The following is a 21,887-nucleotide window of genomic DNA, read 5'->3' as shown; positions in this document are numbered from 1 at the left end:
ATATAATGGAAAATCACAATCAATACTTTGGTTATGATGCTTCATTTATGGAGTGCAAAAGCTCCTTTTCGAGTCGAGAAATGTCGGGATTTATTTTTGTTAAGGAACATCTGTCATGGAAGGAAGCAAGAGGGCGGCTGAAGGGTGGCTCCCATGCCACTTTCCATGGTCACCTCTCCCTCTCGTTTAAATCACACTTGTGCTTTTCGTTGGCTAATTTGGGAGGATTGAGGATTAACCAATAATAATACGGCAAGTGGGTATTTTGCCACTAGGCAGAAGATGGTGGGATTGGCATCAACCCAGTCACAGAAACAGTCTTCCACGTCATTTTTTTTAATTTAAAATTTAACTTTATTAGGTAGCTTTAAATCACCAAATCAATTTGTGAAGGTTGAATAATGGTGGGTTTTGGTAATGCTTTTTTTTTTTTTTTTTAATTCCAAAATCAATTAAAACTGGAAATGTTAGCCTTGTGTGTTTAACTTAAGTGGGTAAGAAATTGATTCAGTTTATGTTAATACCCTTTTGAGGATAATGCTGAATAATGAGAAAGTCCTCAATCGAAATATTAATACTAATAACAAATTACCAACACAAATGAAGTGAAATTAGCAATTAGCTTGATTATGAATCATGTTCCCTAACCCACTTTTGATTCCACTTAAATCAATGTCTCGTTGTCTGTGTTTGTTTGAGGTTATGAACAAGACAAGACAAAAATCCACCAAATACCTTTGGTAAAAGCCAAAACTAACAACAAATATTTGTACTGTGCCTTCTCATCATTCTTCTATCTCTCTGAATGACACATCACAGACAATTTTTCTTCCTTTTATTGCATTCCACGTTTTCATTCTTCTGTGTTATAAAAATCTGCTTAAGAAGAACAAAACCTTCCATGGTTAAATCAATTCCTATTTTGTCTTCGCAAAAGGGAAAACCCCATTGACGAAGAAACCTATACAGTTTTACAGCTCCTTCATATATTAAAGAATAGAATGCATAATAATTAAGTCTTTCAAAACTCAAGCTTTGCCATTTGATAATTTACTGAATTGCTTTTGGGCAGTGGAAATGAAGAGATGAACTGTCCAGCAATAAATTTATAAGAATAAAAATAAGAAACAGTAATTATTAGGACATACAACGAAGTTAAAAACAGGGTTTCCTTTGTTTCACGTTTCTTCAATCAATAAAAGCTCATTAGGACATACAACTTCCAACATAAATTAATTATTCACTTCAACTTTCTTTCTTTTTTTTGCAATTCCAAATCTCATGTATTGGATTTAAAAGACTAAGCTAATAGTTAACGTAGAATAAATAAATCTAGTAGCCGCAAATTAATTAGGTAATATAAATTTGAAAAATATTTTGATAATATAAAACAACTAATTAATGGCATTTTGTAAAGAATAAATATATGAAATTGATACATTGAAGGAAAAACAAAGAGGAAAGTCCCATATGAGCAAGAAACCTAAAACAAAATCCAAAGTGAATGCACTCAAAAGATTGAGAAAAACAAGACAAATACATTTTGGACGATTTGGACTTGACTTAAACATGCGGATGACCAAATCATAGTGAATCATTTTAATTGGGTCCAATAGAGACAACACTTGGGAACCCTTTCAAACCTTTGAACTGAATGTCACTTTCTTATTTAGAAACACTAAACACACACACAAGAGAATGACTCCCACAAGTCTCGAATTTCATGAAGATTGTCCTAAGCTCTAAACACCTATTCGGAGCAAGAATGTTCCTTTTTCTTCTTTGTTTGAATGACTTTCCACACACACAAAAAAAGAAAAAGTATATGATAATGTGTTCCTTGAGCCATCGAAACCTTCTTCACATGTCAATTTGTAAGTGCATATTTTATAATATACTATAAATTTGTTGACCGCAGAATACTTGTTCTGGAAATCCAAGTGGTACATGAACATTGGTTAGGCCCAAATCCAATGACCAATGTTGGAAAATCAACAACTATATGTGGTGCTACGCATCACACATTTTCACTTTCATTATTGTTAGTGGAAGAACTACGTACTACTAGTGCTCTCTGTCTACTACCTTTCTCAACACTGGAACTACTTCAATCTCCCCTGACTTGTATTTTCTTAATATACATGTAAATAAAGTTGGGGAAAATGACATTACCCTTATTATTATTGCTTCATATCTTGTGTTTGTACGATTTTTGAACCATCTTGATCCCTGGTGTCAAACAAAGATATGATGGCTTCTTTGCTATATGTTTCTTACTTTAAAAGAAAAACAAAAGGGTATTTGTACATGATCTTGTTTAACTATTTTAAGTTACCTACACAGGCTACAAGATCTTTTCTTTTCCTGTCTTTCTTTTTCATTCGACTCAAGTACCAGTCAGATTCAACTGAGATGAGTATCCAAAGGAACAGAAAAGCTATATCAGAAAGAATCTAATGATGTATAATTAATGAATTCTTTGCACATCTTTTAATTGCATGTATTCATGCTTTTTTAGCGAAACTGAAAACTATGTCTGTGCGATAATGCAATAATGCAAATGCTTTTTGGGTTCCAGGATGTAGCCTGATTCTCTGTGTGAAAAAGAAATGGTCTTCTAAGCTTTTTGGACATAAGGGTCATATATCAGCCAGAACTATTACGGGGCCAACGCTATCCTAGCTTCTTCTGCCTTTCGACCGACTTGCTATATTGCAAACCCAGACTGGCCTTACCCACAAATACTAGACCTAGCCCAGGTCCAATTCTTCTAAAATTTTGGACGCCTTTGCAGGATTTCTAGCTTCAATAAGGAGTTCCTTGTTTAAATCAAGTGACCAATTCTAAACATCTTCATCCTCTTATCAGCAGTTTATATTCTATTATAAGTATCGTCTGTTACAAGTATAAATTAGCTAAAGTTTCTACACTGTCTATTAGATTGCTGTTATTTCTGTTGAACCAGGTGTAGTCCATGAACCAAAATCAATTCTTTCACCAAAGAAGGATTGAAGTTTATAGCATGATATAGACTCTTATGTTATTTAGTGGACAGGCCTCGAAGGATTTGTTTAGCAGTATCAAATTGACCCTTTGGATGCTTCTTAGCGTCTTCCTAAAATGATAGGTGCTGGAAATTGTTCAACTAATTCTCTATTGAAATTATATATGTAGAAAACAACTAGTTTAGCCATTTGAAGCCAATGTTCAAAACATATCTCATCGGAACGCACTTTGTTGATCCCAAGTCCGGAATGAGCACTCAGAATCAAAGCTGAGATCTTTCAGTGTCCGGTTAGATTTTACAGGACCAGGAAGGTTCTTCAAGCTTGGAGACCTTTGTTGGTAAGCACTTGGTCTTCCGAGCTTAACTTCACTTGCAGTAGATGATATCAAAGACAGCTTGTTCTTGCATGGGGAGTAGCTATCAGAGTATGCATCACAACTTCCAGGCCTTAGCTTTGGTGAGCTCAATGATCTTGCTTTGGCCTTGGCGGATTCTGTGGCAGCCATGTAAGTTGGAACGATAGGAGACCTGGAGAAGGAATTGTCTTCCCCTAATGAGCATTGCTTTCTGTGGAACGATCTTTTTGGAGCTGCTAACGGAGAATCTAGTCCTTCAATGTTATACTGTCTCTGTAAGCCTCTCAGCTTAAGCTGTTTCCCTCTATATTCCACTCTTGGCTTTGGTGTTGAAGTTAGAACTGTATCCAAATCTTCTAATTCCTTACTTTTTGATACTTGAGTATCCACCCATTGCTCCAGCCAGTACCTCCACCTTCCATTCACCTTGTTCCTCTCAGATTCTGCTGAGTTCTGGAAATTATTTTTTTCCCATTATAATCTGAGAGAACGCTCTTTCTACTACAAGAAAAATCTGGAAAGAAAGGATAGTGTCAAAGTAGAGAAACTTACCCGGTGATTGAAGGCGTATTCTCTTATCCTTTCTCTCTTGATCGCAGCATCTTTCTTGCTAAGAAACAAGGCTTCTGCTTCCTCCTTAGTAAAAATGCTTCCGTCCCATCTTCTTTGACTGTTTGTGTCCATCTGTAACAAGCAAAGAGAACTAGTTAAACTTCTAATTTCACCTTCTGCCCAGCACAATATTCCTGGCCCAGATAGAAGTGAAATAATTAATTACATTTTGGGTATGCCTACAGTTCCAGATCAAACTAAAATTATTGATCAGATTTTGGGTAAGAACAAGCTTTTGAGTTAGTTATGCTGGCAACACGACAACAACAAAGATCTTCGATATTTTATAATACCTTTATTATCTTGTCGCTCATTTGTTGAAACTGTTTATTTTCATCAGAGTCGCAAGTGCCTTCCACCATTTGGATTCTCTTGGCAGACACCTGTGACTGGATATTTACAATGGACTGCAAGCATTTCAGAGTATTCATTGCTTGGCGTCTCACGTTTCGCCCTCGAATGATCGCTTGAAGCTTCACTATCCCCTTCAGTGCGTGCAGCGCTTTCCTTGCCTGCAATGCTCACATATATATACTCATCAAAATCAATGCAACTCACTTGAGAAAAGAATTCAGATTCTTTTTGAAATGATTGAGGTTTCCTTCACTTTAAATTTGCAAACTTAGCTAGTTGTTTTTCTTCTGGCCTGCCTTAAAACCACTCAAGTTCGTTCCTAAAATATCATTTGTCTCAAAAAATGTTCTCCATTCAAACCTAGATCACCGGCACATTATTCAGATGGAAAAAAAAAAGACGAGCTTGAGCAAGACTCACAAGAAAACCCCGAAAAGCAGTTTGAATTTTAATGGCAGCAAATTCTTGGATTTTCTTCTCACATTGATGAATGGAGTGAAGTGTATCAGCTTGTACTTTGGTGGTTGAATGTTCTTTCTTTGTTTCTTCCCGGCATTGATGAGTAGATTGAGGGACACCAGTTAGCAAAACAACCTCAGTTGCAGCATGAGCAGCAGCAACGGCTGCTTCAGCAGCAGCAGCAGTGGCAAGTGCAACATTTAAAGCACGTTTGCTCTGCTGCTCCTCTGCCTGAGTTAGTGTTGTTGTTCTTGCTCTTGGTGGTGATGGTGCTGAAATGGGTGGTAGCCTGCTTTTCACTTTCATCTTTCCAAAGAAAACCCATTTTCTTCTCTTGTTCTTCTGATAAATGATTACGTATATTATAAAGTTAAATCATTTGATACATATTTACATGTTTATTTGAAAATGAGAGGTAGAACTATGTGCTGTACTGTAGACCTACCTTTTCTTGATTTCCCTGTGTGTCTGGAGTGAAAAACCTCCTTATTAGATTGAACCAGCTCCTCTTAGCCATTTGTAAATCTGTAACTAATCTGCAATCCAAATAAGGAATTTTGAAAAGAGATGCAAGAGTACCATGAAGCTTTTAGCAAAAATACTGATATGCAAATCTAATTTAATTTCTTTAAAGTACATTTGCACATAAATTCTAAGAATAGTAAGGAAAATGCTAAATTCTATGCAGATTGTAGGAAAAAAAAAGAAGAAGAATTGCTTACCCATCTCCTGAAATCCTGTGATTCAGTGAATAAAGAAACAAAAATGCGTATCTATGCTTGGGAAGAAGGGTACTATGTTTGTGAAACTGAGATTTGCCTCGAATTCAGATCAACAGATAGTTTATTGCACCAAACACCAAGAAATGTGATAGTAAGGGAGTTGTACGAGAGATGAGTGAATGCAACTCCTGATTTTTTCTTGAGAAACTGAAATCACAAAGACCAAAAAGCATAGTAAATTCAGGAGGTAGTGCGAGTGTGGGTGGGTATGTTTGTATATTTATGCAATAATTCATCTTTTTTATGATGAGATTCATCTGTTCATAGCTGTGGGCCTTTAAGCTAGTAACTGTTTAGGAAAAGGTGGAAGCAAATTTTATTCATGGAGAATGAGGTTCTCTCTCTCTCTCTCTATATATATATATATATGTGAATTATAAAAGAAAAGTCTTTTAAAGCTTTAATGGGAATGGGACCTCCCATCTGTTTCCAACTCTGATATTTTCTTAATTAACTGTATTGAAATTCTTGAACTACCCTTTTCGTATTAGTTGCTAAGCAGTTGGATTTAATAACTTGAAAGGTCATTAGTACATGAGATGAATGTAAGGTGGACTCTTCATGCATGAGAATAGCAAGAAGTATTAGCTTTTGCTTAGTAGTTCTGATTGAAATATATAATAGCAACAAGAGTGTTAAATGTGCAGAGGAAGAGGGGTGGCCACAGACACAGCAGAAAAAAAAGAAAAAAAAGAGAAGAAAGAAACAGAGAGAGAAGAAGTGGGTATTATTGAGGAAAGTGGGGAAGGTAAGAACGTGCGATAGTTGATTGGAATGTGCAGAAGAAACCAAAACAGGCTTTGGTTTCAAGATGGAAAAACAGCTGTTAAAGGGACCCTACGGAATGAGGAGCTGTCATAATTCTACTCATCTTTTGAAAAATGAAATAATAATTGAGTTTAAATTAATAATAAAAGATAATTCTCCTCTGTCTGATCTCCTCGCCATTTGGAGAACAAAATTCCTAATCCGCATCCCTCTCTTAAGGGATCCATTTTTAGATTTATGGTGAGCTATCTTTATTGAGTGGCCTTAAACTCGCGCATGTGAAAGTGATAAATACCATTACTGTCTATCTTTACCTTTCAACAGATATATCAATTCTAAGTTTATTGGTTTCTCCAAATGCATGATAACATGCAAGGATAAATCATTAAAATCTTCATCTAAATTGCACTTTTCTTTCTCTTTTTTCAAGAAGTGGCATAATCTGATGGGCCTTGTGAAGCACTCATGCAATGACACTATTTCAACTTCATAAGCATATGCTAAATAAGTAAAGCTGAAGAAGGAATACCATTGATTGGTTGTGACTTTTGAGCATAGGTCCCGCCAGCCCCACATGAATGACACACTTCTCCAATATAGGGCCAGTAGTTAGCAGGAAAAGGAGCTTCTTTCCCTTCTTCTTCTTCATTGCTAGTCTTCTTTCAGATAAAGCAAACAGTGAATCGTTAATGGGCAAACAGTGTCTACTTCAGATATGCAATAATTCTTTTTACCTTTTAATTTTCTGACCCTATATCTAATATAATAACAACCTATCATGAAAACCTATTTCTCAATCAGCTTTAATGTTATTCTTAAAACTCAATATAATAATTTTGCAGTTCTTTCAAACCAACCAACATTTTCAACTACTTTTTGTACCATTCATTGAAATTTGAAATTACTCGACGCTTGAGAAACTGCTCTTTCTGTTTTGGGCCATGCAGGAAAATAATGAAAAGAAAATGGGAAAAGATGGCTTTTGGGCCAAGTTTAGCTCTCTAAAATACTGGCAAGGGCTTGACCTAAGGGTTAGGATTGAGATGTTGAATTGGGTTTAAAGTCTTAGCCTTTTAGATAGATCCAATCAATTTTGGAGCTCCATTAGACCAGCTTGATTCAATATTCAAGAAAATCCCATTAAAAGATTTAGGACAAAATTCAAAAAAAGAAAAAAGGAAAAAGAGAAAGAGAGAGAAATTTGATAAGATGGTTTTTCTCTTCTCGGTTCGGTTTGGTTTTGACTATGGCAGATTTTAAGATGTGAGTGAGAGATTAATTGAGAAGGTTGATTGGATTGTCAAGTGAAATGGGCAATTGGAGAAATCGTCGTAGATTCTTCTACCATCAATATAGAGATCCAGCTTCATCTTACTACAACCATCAAGAACCCCCTCCTCCTTATCCTGGTATGTTCTTTATCTCCTGAATCTTTGTACAAATTTTAGTTGGGTTTATGGAAATTTGTTGGCTTATTGATTTTCTTGATGGGTTTTTCTTCGAGTATATTTATACTCATTTATCTCATTGATTTAGTTGTTTCTTGGGGTTTTCTAGTATAGTTTAAGTAAAAATATTTCTACTTTTTGCCTGTTTCTTGCTAAAATAACCCACGTTCGAAGTCAAATTTAGGTTTGGTTCTCACAAATTATGCTTGTTATTTGTTAAGGAGACTAATAGCTGGTTTGTATCTTGAAGAGGGAGTTGCTTGATGCCGAAAACGGACAAGTCCTGGTGCATATCTGTTGACTGATTTTACCACAATGAACATTAGATTTCTTACTGTGTTTTATCACTATTACTTTATCGTCTAAAAAGAAGGCATTGCTCAACAGAGGAAAGTTGCACAATTTTTATGGGTATTCCAGTTCCAATTGCTAAAAGAATGGCAGACACCTAATTAATTGCTTTAAATAACTTCTTGGTCTTGCAAGTATTTACAGGTTACCACCACTCCAAAGTTTTGAGTTTGATGTCACAGTTGCAATAAATATAGTAAGCCAAATCATAAGAAGTTCACTGTTAGTTATTAACTTATTATAGAAGAATTATAATGCCTCAATTTGAAACCTTCTTGTATACATTACATTCATATTCTTGAGAAAAGAACATTACTTGCTGAGTATTTAGACATTCTCCGGGCTTGGATTGTCGATTTAAATCAGTAAGCTCTTAGTGTTACGTTTCAAAATGTTAGTGTTGGACATAACTCAAATACAATAGTATCAGATATTAGGATTGGAAAGCTTTGTGTGTTTCTTATTTGTTTTGTTTACAAGATTCTTGCAAGACTTCTTTGTTCTGTTGTATATGGGTTCAATCTTATACCAATCCTCCCCCTTTCTAGTAACCTTGATTCATCATCAGGAATGATAAGTCTGACAGGCATCTAAACTGATTTCCCCATTTTTTATAGGATTTGCTGAAGATGGTGTGCCTTCATGGGAGAAGAAGTTCTGTTCTTTGATTGGATCAGTACCATGGCAGAAGATTGTAAATGTTAAGAAGTTTATGTACTGCCATGATATTGTAATCAACTGGAATGATTCTGCTGGTGCAGATGCATTTCAAAATGCGAAAAAACGTTTTTGGGCAGATATCAATCGCCTCCCTTGTCAAATCTCTCTGCCGGATCCAGATATGTACGTTGATGACATAAACTGGCATCCCGATATTGATCCTGAATTAGTAAAGGAGTTAGAGCGAGCATTTTTTGCTCCTGAAGAAGGAGAAAACAATGACAATGTAGAGTGTAAAAACAAAAAGGCTAGACACTTTCTCTCTGTTCCTTCAGAAGGTTGGAACAGGAATCCAGATGAAGTTAGAATTCCTTGGGAATGTGAAGACGAGGGGGGAAGTAATGTAGCTGTGGAAGAAAAGACACGGGGCTGGAATCAGTGGCGTATTAGCACAAATAGTTCTAGAAATGTAAATAATGGTGATACCCCATGGGTCAGTCACTTCACACAAGGAAATGAAGCTGTGGAGGGCAAAACATGGGGAAATTGTGCTGATAAATTACAAGGATGGAGTGGCAGTGTACATAATCAGGCGAAGGATTGGGGCAGCTGCAATTTAACTAATGATGATAAGCCCTGGGGTCACAGCTATCTGAAGGGCACATGGGGAGAGAGTAGTGGTAAATTATGGGGATGGAGCCACAAAGGAAACCAAGTTAATCAGTCAAAGGAATGGGATAGTGGTGGCAATCCATGGGAGCACAGCAGTCAGGGTGTTGTCCTTGTGAAGGACAATGTATGGGGCAACTCAAATCATATCTCTTGGGGCAAAAATAAGCAGGTGGGGAAATTTAGTCATGGTGAAAACTCTCGGCAGAGCAACCTTGCTCAAGGCAGTCGAGACCAGAAAGATAGACAGGGGAGAGGTAGTAGGGGGAATGAGCATGGTTGGATACGGTGGCACAATCCTTATAGGGATCTGAAAGACTTAGAATTAGGACAAAGGAGTGGTGGTCGGCGAACCTGGGATGATCGTATGAGAGAAGGTAGCCATGAATATGTTACTGGTCACAAACATACAAGAGTTGAAGGGAATGATTATCATCAAGCAGGTCATCGCTGGAATGGTGGTGCAACAAAGAAGAGAGTTAGTTTTGGTTATGAGTAGCCCCTGTTAAAGATTAGCCAATCGTTCTTGGGAAACAGATCCCTCTTTTTTTTTTTTTTGCATGGCTCATCTTCATGCACTCTAGAGCTCCAAATGAAGCAAAGCTCAGATAAAATTATATATTTCCTTTTTCTGGCTTCTTGTACGATTCATACACCTCCCCCAGAACAAATAAGAAGTATTCAGAAAGGTTACACGAAGATTTTGGACTCATTGTGTTTGTAGTTCTCAAATAGAATATAATATTGCCATTAGAGGTGCAATTTGTGCGTCCAAAATATTAGTACATGCCCTGGATTTTTAGTACCTTTCATTTTGATTTGTGCTGCTTGGTGTAATTTTAGTATCCAATTTTGTAGAATTATTAGGGAAAACAACAGAGACGCTTTAAACCAAAAAGACGAAAGAATGTATGTATATATATAACAACTAACTTCTTGTCAGTTTCAAAAGAAAGAAAAGGAAAAAACTTCTTGTGGAAAATAAGTCTCAATGCAATAAACGATGTCTTGTATCCACATCAAATAACAGCTCCTCTACTGCAATAATAGCGGACTGTCCATCCCCAAAATGCCACCCCAATCACTGCCACCACCGAAACCCTACTTCTTCTACGGCCACCGCAAACCCTCCCAAAACCGCCCTGTCGTCCGCGGCGGTCTCTTCTCCAACCGCCAAATCATAAAACCACAAAACTCCATAAAACCCAAAAATCCCGTGCCGTTTGACCTCCAAAATTGGGACCCACAAAATCCATGTCCCTCTTCAAAGTCTCCACCTTTATCCCAGAACCACTCCCTTTCCACTCTTTCCCAACGCCTCTCCCCGATCTCCCGCTTTATCCGCGACGCTTTCCGTAAAAATAGCAACAAATGGGGCCCGCCAGTCGTTGCTGAACTTCGCAAGCTTCGCCGTGTGACGCCTGACCTCGTCTCCGAAGTTCTTAAAGTTGAAAATGACCCTCATTTAGCTTCCCAATTCTTTCACTGGGCAGGTAAGCAGAAAGGGTACAGGCATAATTTCGCTTCTTATAATGCTTATGCTTACTGTTTAAATAGAAGTAGCTTTTTTCGAGCTGCTGATCAGTTACCTGAGTTGATGGATTCTCAAGGGAAGCCACCTACTGAGAAACAGTTTGAGATTTTGATTAGAATGCATTCTGATGCTAATAGAGGGCTTAGAGTTTATCATGTGTATCAAAAGATGAAGAAATTTGGAGTCAAACCTCGTGCTTTCTTGTATAATAGAATTATGGATGCTCTAATTAAAACGGCTCATTTAGACTTGGCATTAGTAGTTTATGATGACTTTAAGAGTGATGGTTTGGTGGAAGATAGTGTTACATATATGATTTTGATAAAAGGGTTGTGTAAATTTGGTAGGATTGACGAAATGTTGGAGGTTTTGGGAAAAATGAGGGCAAATCTGTGTAAACCAGATGTTTTTGCATACACGGCAATGGTTAAGGTGTTGATTGGACAAGGGAATTTGGATGGCTGTTTGCAGGTCTGGGAGGAGATGAAGAGAGATGGAGTGAATCCTGATGTGATGGCTTATGCGACTGTAGTCACAGGATTGTGTAAAGGTGGAAGGGTAGCGGAGGGTTATGAGTTGTTTAAGGAAATGAAGGAGAATAAAGTTTTGATTGATAGGGCAATTTATGGTGTATTAATTGAAGCATTTGTCAAAGATGGAAAGATCGGATCAGCTTGTGATTTGTTGCAGGGTTTGGTTGATTCTGGGTATAGGGCTGATTTGGGAATCTACAATTCACTCATTGAAGGTCTGTGTAATGTGAAGCGGGTTGATAAGGCTCGTAAGCTCTTTCAGATTATGGTTCAAGAGGGTCTTGAACTAGATTTCAAGACAGTGAATCCCATGCTGGTGTCTTATGCAGAGATGAAAAGGATGGATGAATTTTGCAAGCTGCTTGTTCAGATGGAGAGGTTGGGATTTTCTGTTATGGATGATATTTCCAAATTATTTTCTTTTCTGGTTAGGAGAGAGGAAATTATTACATTGGCCTTGGAAGTTTTTGAAGAATTGAAAGTGAAAGGTTATATAAGTGTTTTAATCTATAATACTCTTATGGAGGCACTCCTCAAGGTTGGGGAGGTGAGAAAGGCATTATCCCTTTTTAGTGAAATGAAGGATTTAAATTGTGAACCTGATTCAAACACTTATAGCATTGCAGTTATATGTTTTGTCGAAGATGGAAATATACAAGAGGCTTGTGTGTGCCATAACAAAATAATCGAGATGTCTTCCGTCCCTTCTGTTGCTGCCTATTGTTCTCTCACGAAAGGACTTTGTGATATTGGAGAGATTGATGAAGCCATGATGCTTGTACGTGATTGCTTAGGGAATGTTACAAGTGGGCCTATGGAGTTCAAGTACACTCTTACAGTTCTTCACGTATGTAGATCAGGTGATGCTGAAAAGGTGATTGAAGTACTGAATGAAATGATGCATGAGAATTGTCCTCCCAATGAGGTTATTCTTTCTGCTATTATCTCTGGAATGTGCAAGCATGGGACATTGGAAGAGGCAAGAAAGGTGTTCACAAATTTGAGAGAGCGGAAACTTCTGACAGAAGCCAAGACAATTTTTTATGATGAAATATTGATTGAACACATGAAGAAGAAGACAGCTGACTTAGTGGTGTCCGGATTGAAGTTTTTTGGTCTGGAATCTAAGTTGAGAGCAAAAGGATGCACACTTCTCTCAACCTGAACATGTAATTTTGTTATCTATTCATTTGCTCTTTCCTCAATACAACTTCTACAGAGCAAGTTGTGATATAATTTACAGTTCACTGTACAACATTCATATATTTATATAGTTGCAATGAAGAAATAGAGCACATAGCTGCTCTTCCAGGATGGTGATCCAAAATTGCATATATTTGAAAGGAATGATCAACATCACTTATGAGCTTGGTGGACCTGGAGTAGTAATCTTGCTTGGATCTGCATTCATCTTCTGACACTTATCAATAGGTGAGTCAAGCCACTTGAGCATGGTTGTATGCAGTCCCAGGCAGTCAGGCACTGAAATCTGTGAAATTCCTTTTTCTCTTCAATATTGCTCTTGATCAAAGCAATCCTTGTTTCTTTTTCCTTTCTTGTGTACTGTCATATATTGGGGCATCTGTGGAGTTCTGCAAGTTATTAGATGACTGCTGTTGATTTGGATCTTATTGTTTGGAATTTTGTTATTTTTGTAAGCTGAAACTTCCTGCTTTTTTGCAGGGTTATTATGAATGATATCTTTGTTGAAGCAGATAATGATTAATGCTTGAAGCAAGCTTCAGTGGTTTTCATGGATACTGAGTAGGTTTATTTGTATTGCTTATGATTTTATGCAGAAGCGTGTTGATAGTGACCAATAAATGGTGTTACATCTGGAACTATCACAAGTTTAAAAGGTTCAATTTGAGGAACTTGGTAATGCTAGGTTAGGATATGACGAGGAAATTCAGATTTTTGGTGGTGGGCTTTGAATTTCTATTGAGCATGTGATTGCTTTGGGAACTTTTTACTCATTGGTGATTGCTGAACCAGGTAAGCTTGCCAGCAATTAGCAGCACCCTGGTTTCACTCTTTGACAGGATCAATCTGGAGACTTTTAATTTTGTAATTTTAGGCTTTGCTTGCTGATTATTGCTGTATGGAACTTGTGGTCAGCAGAAGCCAGCTTAAAGGTGTTCCATGTGATGCATTTATGTTATGATATGAGGAACCAAGGGAGTGACTTCAAGAAACAATAGGTTTCTGTTATTATTTAATTGGAAAGCAAGCCCGCAGAGATTAGCTTTTGTGGTTCAAACTTCAGAACACAGTAGCATCATATATTTTTGCCCGTTGCACTGATCATTTAAAATTTCAGGCTATGTCTATAATTCTAGCTGTTGCTTTGTTTACAACTGGGTTATGGATGCATTCTTGTAGCCAAGGGAGAAGGTTGAACCTCGGAGTTTGTACTTGCTTATAATCAATCTGTTGATGCTGAAAGCAGGTGTAGTTCATGGAATAAAAGGTTCAGATAGAAATCTAGTTGAGGTGCATATGCCGGCTTTTTCAATGAGCTTACTTTAGAATGAAATAACCCCGGAAGGCTTTGATCGGAGCTGAGAATCTCTTCTCTAAAGCTGTGTTGGTAGTGTGAAGTGTGTCTGTATACAGTTTGTCGGCGCAGCAAGTATATTATTTGATGTAATTGAGGTGTATAAAAAGTAAAGAAATAACAGTTACTTCTGATTCTCTCTGCCCCTCTGAAATTATCATCTTATTTGATTGATTAGGTTTGCTGATCTTAATTTCTTGGATCCATTAGTTGAACATTGGTTTGGTTTGTAGGAATTTAGTGACTGTAAAGGGTAGTCAAAATCTGTTCTGATATATCTTTATCACAAGAAATTGAGCTATTCAACAAGGAATAGTGATATCATATCAGTGAAAAAAAAAAAGCAAAATCATCTACTTCTTCGAGATAACATCAATTACAATACGAGTACAACATTCTCTTTCATGATCAACCAATGATATCCACAATTTTAAGCCCCATACACCGCAGTTACTCCAGCAATGGATTTGTAGACAGAAGCTCCTTGAGAATTACAGGGAGATTAAGGAACTACCATTGACTTTTCTATATAATGAGGCGCACTCTTGGTTTGCCTACTTACGATCATACAAACAAACATATACGGTGAAGCCTACTAGGCCTCCCGTTTTGGCCGGTTGCGTGTCCTTGTGCCTTGAAGCGCTGGCTGCTGCTCTTCATTCTCCAAGGGCATGTCGGTATCATTGTCGTCGTCGTCGTCATCATCATCACTATCTTCATCTGCCTCCCTGATAGCCTGATTAATAGCGAGCTGCTCCACCAAAAAAGAAAAACCATAAAAGAGTTGAAAATTGCCAATATTGTGGCACTTTAAAAATCTGAGAATTGATCTTAGTCAGCCAGTAGGGATGAGTTACTGTAAAACTACTGCAACACGATTGAACATTATAAAAAGATCTAATATTGGCAGCTATGCAGTAATGCTAATGAAGATTGAACAGACTGTCCTTACTCAAAAACCAGTACGTACTTTTATCAAGCATCTACTGGACATGGGCGATGAAAATAATATGGGATAACTGTCACTAAAGAAATTCAAACTCTAACCTAGCAAAACCAAGACCAGCCCAGATAAACCGCGAAACAAATATACAAAACCCAGAATTCATATTCATTAAACCAAAACATCCACTCGATAAAATCAAAGATATGAATTTTAAAGTAAAGACCTCCTCAAGATAGTCTCTGTCTAGCTTATCAGCAATTCTAATAGAGGTTATAATGGTGCCAATGAGGAGAGAGAGCGGGAACACGAATGCGAACACGTAGCTACTCGTGCTTGGCCCTGCACGTGGGATTAGCGCTGAACCTCTCCTTGTTTTGCTGAAACGGATTACCGGCGGGGTCGGCCCATGCAGAGACTTGAAGGTGGCACGTGTGGGTTTTGGGCGTATAGGGAGAGTAAGAGAGGCCGAGTTGGGGATTAGGAAACTCGCCATTGATGCTTTTTGGAGGGAACTTTAGTTTAGGCGTGGATTTTCTGCGATTATTTTATATTATCTTTTTCAGGTGGCAAGGATGTATGTATTTGCTTCTCGAGACAAAAAGAAAAGGTTTATACATATATATACTCCAATGTTTTAAAATCTTATCCAAAACAGAGCAGAAATAATTAGTCAAGCTGAAGCTGTTTTAAGGTTCATGTCATGCCAGTTTGAGGCTCTAACAAGAATTTGAGATTATGCTGACAACCTTTCAAGTAAAAAGATTTAAGACATCAAAGGGCAAATGGATAATCAGTCGAAGAGACTTGCATAAGTACGTTCTGTGCTGTCTCTTAAATCAATGATCTAACAATAGTTACAACCCCTTCAACTGTCAACACTGTGTGGTTTGGTTTCTATACATGAACATAATAAGCCCGGGTTTTGTGGTTGTGAAACAAAGTTGCCTGGCCATAAATCTCTCTCCTAAAAGAAAATGTACACAAGCGCTTGGATCATGATCGGGAAGAACCAACTGAACTGAAACAAGAGGCCTGCCTGCTCTTTCTTTTCTCTCCTGATTCTTCCCTTCAATGCAAAGTAGACCAAGATGATCAAACAATTTGAACAGGAATGAGAAGAAGAAGCAATCATGCCACAATCTAAATCACACTTCCATAAAGCCATCATTCACTCCCGGGGGAGACAGTGGTGGAACAGCTGCTGCATGAACTGTTGTAGCTTCTGATTCCAGAATTCTCCTAGCTGCTGTCCAATGATGCTTTGTAATTCTACCAATCTTTCTCGAGGGTAGTGATTCCGAGGCAACAGCTCTTGATGAGTTGCTTTTTTTAATAGATGCCAAAAACTTGTCTTTTGAAAGAGTACTCGGGGCAGAAGCAATAATAGAGCTGAACACACCAGACTCTCTCAAAGCCTGTATTATGACCTGAAATGAAAAGGCAAGAATACATTTGAAGATATAAACAAGGCAATTATGCATGCGATCTAGGTCCATCTGAATACTGACTGACTCGCTTAATGACTCACTATACATCCTGTTTCACTCTTGCACGAGAACACAAGCAGCAGCTTTAAATATGGCAGGTTCACATCCTGTCTATGGAATGGAAAAAGACCAAACTACAGATTACATATAACAAAATCTTTTGTAGCTTGCATATTGCATATAAAGAAATCGACCCCTTTAAGATATAATTCTACCGATTTGACTTGCTTTAACAAATAAAGGCATTTACTTTAATTTGCATAAATCCTATTAATTTGTCTATAGCACTTCATTCAGGAACATAAAATGCCAAAAGCAGTGTTTTCTCTTACCATGGGAGAGTATATGCGAGTTAGAATGCCTTTCCTCAAGAGTTTCAGTTTTAGGTCTTTATCGCCCCATACAACATGTTCATGGTACCTAAAACAGAAGTGAAACAGACATATTTATTTCCACAAACAAAAGACAGGTAACTTTTTATACAAATGAAATAAACATAAAGTATAAGAAGCACAAATTATTATTATTTATCCAAGAACAAAAGAGTGAAAATTTTATATATAGAAAGGGAAAGAAAGACATGAATGCAACAGTGTTCTTATAAGCAGGAGAATACGGAGGAGAATGGAGATGAAAATTTTCCTGCAACCACTTACCAGTTTAGCATTTCCTCCTCAGTTGCAGTTGAAGCAATTATGAATGCCTACAATGCATAACGATTAATCGATAAGTTCATAATATGAGAAAGTTCACAGAAGAAAATGGATTCCCAAACTAACTGAATGCTAGCAAACAAAGTAGCAGCAATAAATTCAATTCTCTCAGTTGTGCTGTCAACTGGATCAACATGAGAATTGACATAAGCAAGTGATTATCTCTTGGTCAAAAGAATAGTAGAAAAACAAAAGTCCTAAATAAGATTCACCTAGGGTTTAATTATCTGCTTTGACTGAGAAATCGTTAGGAACCGAGAATCTGGTGGATGGCTATCAACATTTCTGATGATAATATAATAATGATCACAGTTAAGGGAACTACATCACTGGATTCCCAGGAAACTAACCCATCCTCACATTTCAGACAGTGCACGGACACCATAAATTGTAACTAGCAAACAAATGTGCGTCCTCTATTGTAGAATGGAAACACATCTTTTCCAGAATACAGTTCTCTAGTCAACTATAAATAGGAAGAGCCAGTCAGGATTGGCCAATGGCTCCCACATAAGACCAACTGGACCACCAACTCACTGCTTATTACAACAAAAAGAATGAGCAAGTAGAGCATGCCGTCATTACATTAACAAAAATACAATTACTTGGGTCATATCAATGTCAGTCATTTGTGGTGGTGCTCTTGTATGCCTGCCTTGTACTTCGTCTGTATATGCTAAGGGCTACACCGCTCAGACAGTCCTAAGAAATTATTGAGCATACCAGCTAACATCACAGGCTAGATCCCTGCACGGAATGACCTATTTTTCTAGCACAGGTTCTTCAATGATCATATAAGCAACTTCTTAAATTCCACATTAATAAACTATCCAGTGTGACTCCACTACTTAAATTGCATGCTATACTTTATACCCCATATTCTTTATGCCATTTGACACAAAAAGCAACAACAGAAGAAATGGAAAAATAAGGAACTGAACTCACAGCTCTATCAAATTCCAACATAAAGCATCTTTTGACATCCTCATTTGTGGGCTTGCAGCCACATCGATCGCGTCTAGAAGTCAAGTCAGAGTATTTGGAATACGTGTAATGTAAAACCGCAGCCTCTTCCAATTTCACTTCACTAACAAAATATGAACAAAATGTAGTTATTGTTGTTAGAGAGCTGCCAAAATAAAGATTATGCAAAATGTATTTCAAGAGCTCATAGAACAAGATAATAAAATAAGCTGTCATTAAGAATAAAAATTGAAAAGGTGAAACCACTTATAAAAGGTTATATCCAAGATCTGCATTATATTAACATATGGAAGTATAGACCCCGGACCATGACTGGGCAGCGGAAAGCTTTCTATGCATGACCATGACCGGACCGGACCATTATATTAACCTCTCATTTGCATTCTTTAGTTTGAATTAATAGTTCAAATTCATTGCTCAAATAAGATTGTAATATCAACGTACTTTGGGGTTTTCATGTAGTTGTGCCATCTGTGAGCACCATTAGGACGAAGATGGTCCTGAATTCGAGCAGCAGATTTCCCATTTCCATAAGTTAAGAAATAGTTTGGATTACCACGAGTTGATTCCTTGTACATGCCAAAGTATGTATCCTTTGGGAGATGGTCATAGTTCTTCTTGAACATTGAAACCTGTTTGCATTGACACATTAATACAACATGCTCAAGGACTGCATGATAAATTAGAAGGATCCTTAGCCTGCACAAACATTCTGTTCTTATATCTTGAAGTTAGTGAAAGTTTGCAAGCATTGTACATAATAAATGCATAAATCAGTAGAGTCTAGTAGTACCGCAAAATTTGGGACTTTTATCTTAGTGCTAGGTATTTTGCATCTCGTTTGCACCCATTATGAGCAAGCAACAAATTGGGGATAAAAAAGAAACTAGAGTCAGCAAACTACTGTCACTGAGCTATTGCTTTAATTAAAGATAGACATTCTAGTTTCCTTTCCCATTTATAATCTTAATCAAATGTCAAATGTATCTTGTTTGGGATTTCCCCACTGGTTTACTAAGATATCAGTATGAATTGGCTAACCTGAACACAAAACCAAATATAAGTAGTTCTATATTGAACCACCTATTATTTATTAAATATCACTATAATCCAATTTATTAGTAGGCGATGCAACATCCTGACCACAAAGAATTCAGCCAGCAGTGTACTTGAGGTATAGCATACATACGATGCTTAGTGAGTCCTTGTTTAATTCCAATTTTAACAATTAAAATAACTGAACTGAACTGGAAAAGATAAAAATGAATAATGAAGGAGTTTACCTCACTAAACGGATCCTTGATGTCATCCCTTTCAACACTGCTCTCCTGAGAAATAAAAGCATCCCCAATATTTAAATGAAAAACAGTCAGAAATATCAATACACTACTGGGCACCTCCTGCAATTTACATAATAGGAATCAATGCTGACAAAATATTCAAAGCCTAAATTATCTACTTACATAATTTGGAAATATAACCATATCCACATTTCCAGGAACATCCAGCAGTAATTGCCTCAAAGAATATTCACTAGCACCAGCAGGATGTATAAGTTCGTCAGTGTCAAGATGAAGTATCCAGTCCATGCCAGCATCCTATATTTTTGTGAAGCATGAGAATAAGTTCAAAGCATAAGATCGATGCCTCCATAGCACACTAAGAATAGTGAAGAGTATTTTTTTCACATATAAGAATAAAATTGAACTTGCTGCATACCCTTGCCATGACAATAGCCATTTCCATATTGAGAGATTGCTTCACAAACAGCTCATAATTGCATGGTTTGTAAAAGAAACTTGACAGCCATGTCTCATTCCAAATCCGACTGATTGAAAAAGAGAAGAAGGGTTCAATAGAACATCTAAGAGAAGATACTATGCAGAAAGCATGTTGACACTTTTAAATATGTTTAGCTTGAAATACGCAATAAGATGAATGGTCTTAACAGACAATAATTGGAAACCAAATCACCTCTGCCTGCTTCTATAGTCTGAAACTATCCCAAATAGATGATAGAAAATAAAATGATTAAGAAACTCCACAAGGAAAATTGTGCCAGTTTACTTCACAATCCAAGAGGCCCGATTCAACCACTGATGACCCAAAAATAAGTTACCTTTTAGCCTGTTGCTCCTCTAGCTCTCTTGTCCTATATATCACTTTTACTCCCTGAATAAGGAATACACTGTTTATGGCACTAACTCCCAGCAGAAAAATAGCATATATGGACTGGAGAAGCTCCAACATAAATCATAAAATTCATCAACTCACAGGAATAGATTCAAGAACTTTCGAAACACTAGGAGCTGCTGCCTTTCCTTCCACAAAGAGGAAAAAGTTTGTGACACCAATAATCTTATGATAAAGCATCCATGGTAGAATCTGATCTAAGCCGGCAGACGTACTAGTTGTAATACATATCTGGACATCAAGTCAGAAGTGGCATTGCAAGTTATGACATTCAGATCAATTATATAAACTCAGAAAATATCAATCATTAAGGAAATAGAAGAAAACAATTCATATTCATACTGAGATAAAGGTAGGAAAAAGTTGAAACATACAAGTTTACAACTCCTAGGACATATATTTGGTTCACTTCTAAAGTGGAAATAGATGCCATCTAGATATCCTATTCTAAGAATCGCATTCCCAAATTTGGATTTAGTTTCAGCCAAATTTAAGTTAGTACAACAGGGAAACATAAAGAATATACATTTCAATTTTGATTTCCAAAGCAAACTAAATGTCTTATGTAGAAACCAAGTATGGCATAGACACCCCGCCAAGGTCAACCATTATATTCAGCCTCGAATCAAACTTCACACAGTTAGTGTTGATCCAAGTTCTCAACTCAACAAGAACTAAAAACTTTAACGTGATAATTAAGACATAATCGCACTTGGTAAATTCTAAGTTGAGCTAAGGTTCTCACTTTCGACAAGCTAAAACAAATATTAACAAGATCCTTCCTTGATTCTATGTATAATAAACAGAATTCAATGAAAAATAAAGCAAAATCAAGAAACAGATCACAAGTCAAACATGCAGCAAAACACTAAATTCACCCAAAAGCCAAAGGCTTTAAACAAGTAATACAAAATTGAAAGCGAAAGAGAGACATTTCCATACCTTAGGCCTCAAATTGGGTTCAAGATCAAACTTCCAGTCATGCAAGTAAGGGAAAGAAGGAGAGGCACTGCGAGCAAGACTAAAGCAATCGGAAGACGAAGAGTGGTGAGCTTTAGGAGAAAGAACAGAAGCAGTGGATTCCATGCCAGGGAAGATCTCATGGCTATGAGAACCTTGTGGGGCCCAACGAGCAGTAGCAGTAGTAGGATCGGAGAGGCCATGATCGCCTTTCCACTGGAGGATGAATGCTAAGGCTGCGAGAGAAAGAGGAAGGAGAGTGAGGAGGAGGATTAGCTTTGAAGTGAAGGATTGGTTAGACGAAGAAGACGTGGATGAGGGCCGGAGTGGGGTGTGCAGGTGGTGGTGGTGGTGGCTGGGCATGGCGTTGTTGGTGGAGAGGAAGAAAAAGATTCGATTTTTTTCAACTTTTTGAACTGTGAAATGAGGAGAGTGGGAGAGAGAGAGAGAGAGTGGTAAAATATTAAAAATAAAAATAAAAATTCTAATTTATAGAAAAAAATACCTCAAGCGA

At 37.3% G+C, this 21,887-nt stretch overlaps 5 protein-coding genes across 7 annotated transcripts; 2 read left to right on the top strand and 3 right to left on the bottom strand.

Annotated features, from left to right (window-relative positions):
* Positions 1 to 3,137: 3,137 nt before the first annotated feature.
* LOC8260716 (protein IQ-DOMAIN 11) lies at positions 3,138 to 6,223 on the bottom strand. The gene is made up of 6 exons (XM_015715308.3): positions 5,511 to 6,223; positions 5,234 to 5,324; positions 4,750 to 5,130; positions 4,269 to 4,487; positions 3,916 to 4,047; positions 3,138 to 3,816 (listed from the first exon to the last, which is right to left on the bottom strand). The coding sequence occupies exons 2-6, from the start codon at positions 5,303 to 5,305 to the stop codon at positions 3,220 to 3,222; spliced, it is 1,401 nt and encodes a 466-aa protein (XP_015570794.1). The 5' UTR covers positions 5,306 to 5,324; positions 5,511 to 6,223; the 3' UTR covers positions 3,138 to 3,219.
* A 759-nt stretch (positions 6,224 to 6,982) lies between these two features.
* LOC107260726 lies at positions 6,983 to 10,271 on the top strand. Its single transcript, XM_015715406.3, has 2 exons — positions 6,983 to 7,747; positions 8,755 to 10,271. Exons 1-2 carry the CDS (start codon positions 7,648 to 7,650, stop codon positions 9,963 to 9,965), a joined length of 1,311 nt encoding a protein of 436 aa, XP_015570892.2. The 5' UTR covers positions 6,983 to 7,647; the 3' UTR covers positions 9,966 to 10,271.
* A 125-nt stretch (positions 10,272 to 10,396) lies between these two features.
* LOC8260715 (pentatricopeptide repeat-containing protein At4g20740) lies at positions 10,397 to 14,227 on the top strand. 3 transcript variants are annotated; one of them, XM_048379781.1, is made up of 3 exons: positions 10,397 to 12,702; positions 12,808 to 12,964; positions 13,217 to 14,227. In XM_048379781.1, the coding sequence occupies exon 1, from the start codon at positions 10,536 to 10,538 to the stop codon at positions 12,696 to 12,698; it is 2,163 nt and encodes a 720-aa protein (XP_048235738.1). In that variant the 5' UTR covers positions 10,397 to 10,535; the 3' UTR covers positions 12,699 to 12,702; positions 12,808 to 12,964; positions 13,217 to 14,227. The 3 variants fall into 3 exon arrangements, with proteins under 3 accessions (XP_048235738.1, XP_048235739.1, XP_048235737.1); XM_048379782.1 differs by having other exon boundaries at positions 10,397 to 12,964; positions 13,333 to 14,227; XM_048379780.1 differs by having other exon boundaries at positions 10,397 to 12,964.
* A 193-nt stretch (positions 14,228 to 14,420) lies between these two features.
* Positions 14,421 to 15,667, bottom strand: LOC8260713. Its single transcript, XM_015715343.3, has 2 exons — positions 15,260 to 15,667; positions 14,421 to 14,841 (listed from the first exon to the last, which is right to left on the bottom strand). Exons 1-2 carry the CDS (start codon positions 15,527 to 15,529, stop codon positions 14,686 to 14,688), a joined length of 426 nt encoding a protein of 141 aa, XP_015570829.1. The 5' UTR covers positions 15,530 to 15,667; the 3' UTR covers positions 14,421 to 14,685.
* A 131-nt stretch (positions 15,668 to 15,798) lies between these two features.
* Positions 15,799 to 21,882, bottom strand: LOC8260714 (glycosyltransferase-like KOBITO 1). Its single transcript, XM_002513067.4, has 11 exons — positions 21,356 to 21,882; positions 20,495 to 20,644; positions 20,340 to 20,392; positions 19,940 to 20,048; positions 19,684 to 19,818; positions 19,504 to 19,548; positions 18,665 to 18,852; positions 18,182 to 18,323; positions 17,180 to 17,226; positions 16,856 to 16,943; positions 15,799 to 16,463 (listed from the first exon to the last, which is right to left on the bottom strand). The coding sequence occupies exons 1-11, from the start codon at positions 21,734 to 21,736 to the stop codon at positions 16,182 to 16,184; spliced, it is 1,620 nt and encodes a 539-aa protein (XP_002513113.4). The 5' UTR covers positions 21,737 to 21,882; the 3' UTR covers positions 15,799 to 16,181.
* Between the last annotated feature and the right edge of the window lie 5 nt (positions 21,883 to 21,887).

Source organism: Ricinus communis, chromosome 9 (genome assembly GCF_019578655.1).
Source record: "Ricinus communis isolate WT05 ecotype wild-type chromosome 9, ASM1957865v1, whole genome shotgun sequence".
Classification (NCBI taxonomy): Eukaryota; Viridiplantae; Streptophyta; class Magnoliopsida; order Malpighiales; family Euphorbiaceae; genus Ricinus; species Ricinus communis.
Note: the sequence above shows the minus strand (reverse complement) of the source record. Positions and strands in the feature narration are given on the sequence as shown.

What these genes read in the sequence shown, in the direction of transcription:
- LOC8260716 (XM_015715308.3), bottom strand. Translation starts at nt 5,305, where the DNA reads ATGGCTAAGAGGAGCTGGTTCAATCTAATAAGGAGGTTTTTCACTCCA. An exon ending in TGAGCGACAAGATAATAAAG is followed by an intron (nt 4,048 to 4,268) that starts GTATTATAAAAT and finishes TGCTTGTTACAG; the next exon opens with ATGGACACAAACAGTCAAAG. An exon ending in AATACGCCTTCAATCACCGG is followed by an intron (nt 3,817 to 3,915) that starts GTAAGTTTCTCT and finishes AATAATTTCCAG; the next exon opens with AACTCAGCAGAATCTGAGAG.
- LOC8260713 (XM_015715343.3), bottom strand. Translation starts at nt 15,529, where the DNA reads ATGGCGAGTTTCCTAATCCCCAACTCGGCCTCTCTTACTCTCCCTATA. An exon ending in ACAGAGACTATCTTGAGGAG is followed by an intron (nt 14,842 to 15,259) that starts GTCTTTACTTTA and finishes TTGGTGGAGCAG; the next exon opens with CTCGCTATTAATCAGGCTAT.
- LOC8260714 (XM_002513067.4), bottom strand. Translation starts at nt 21,736, where the DNA reads ATGCCCAGCCACCACCACCACCACCTGCACACCCCACTCCGGCCCTCA. An exon ending in AACCCAATTTGAGGCCTAAG is followed by an intron (nt 20,645 to 21,355) that starts GTATGGAAATGT and finishes CTTGATGTCCAG; the next exon opens with ATATGTATTACAACTAGTAC. An exon ending in TGTTGGAATTTGATAGAGCT is followed by an intron (nt 17,227 to 18,181) that starts GTGAGTTCAGTT and finishes TATGCATTGTAG; the next exon opens with GCATTCATAATTGCTTCAAC.
- LOC8260715 (XM_048379781.1), top strand. Translation starts at nt 10,536, where the DNA reads ATGCCACCCCAATCACTGCCACCACCGAAACCCTACTTCTTCTACGGC.
- LOC107260726 (XM_015715406.3), top strand. Translation starts at nt 7,648, where the DNA reads ATGGGCAATTGGAGAAATCGTCGTAGATTCTTCTACCATCAATATAGA. An exon ending in ACCCCCTCCTCCTTATCCTG is followed by an intron (nt 7,748 to 8,754) that starts GTATGTTCTTTA and finishes CATTTTTTATAG; the next exon opens with GATTTGCTGAAGATGGTGTG.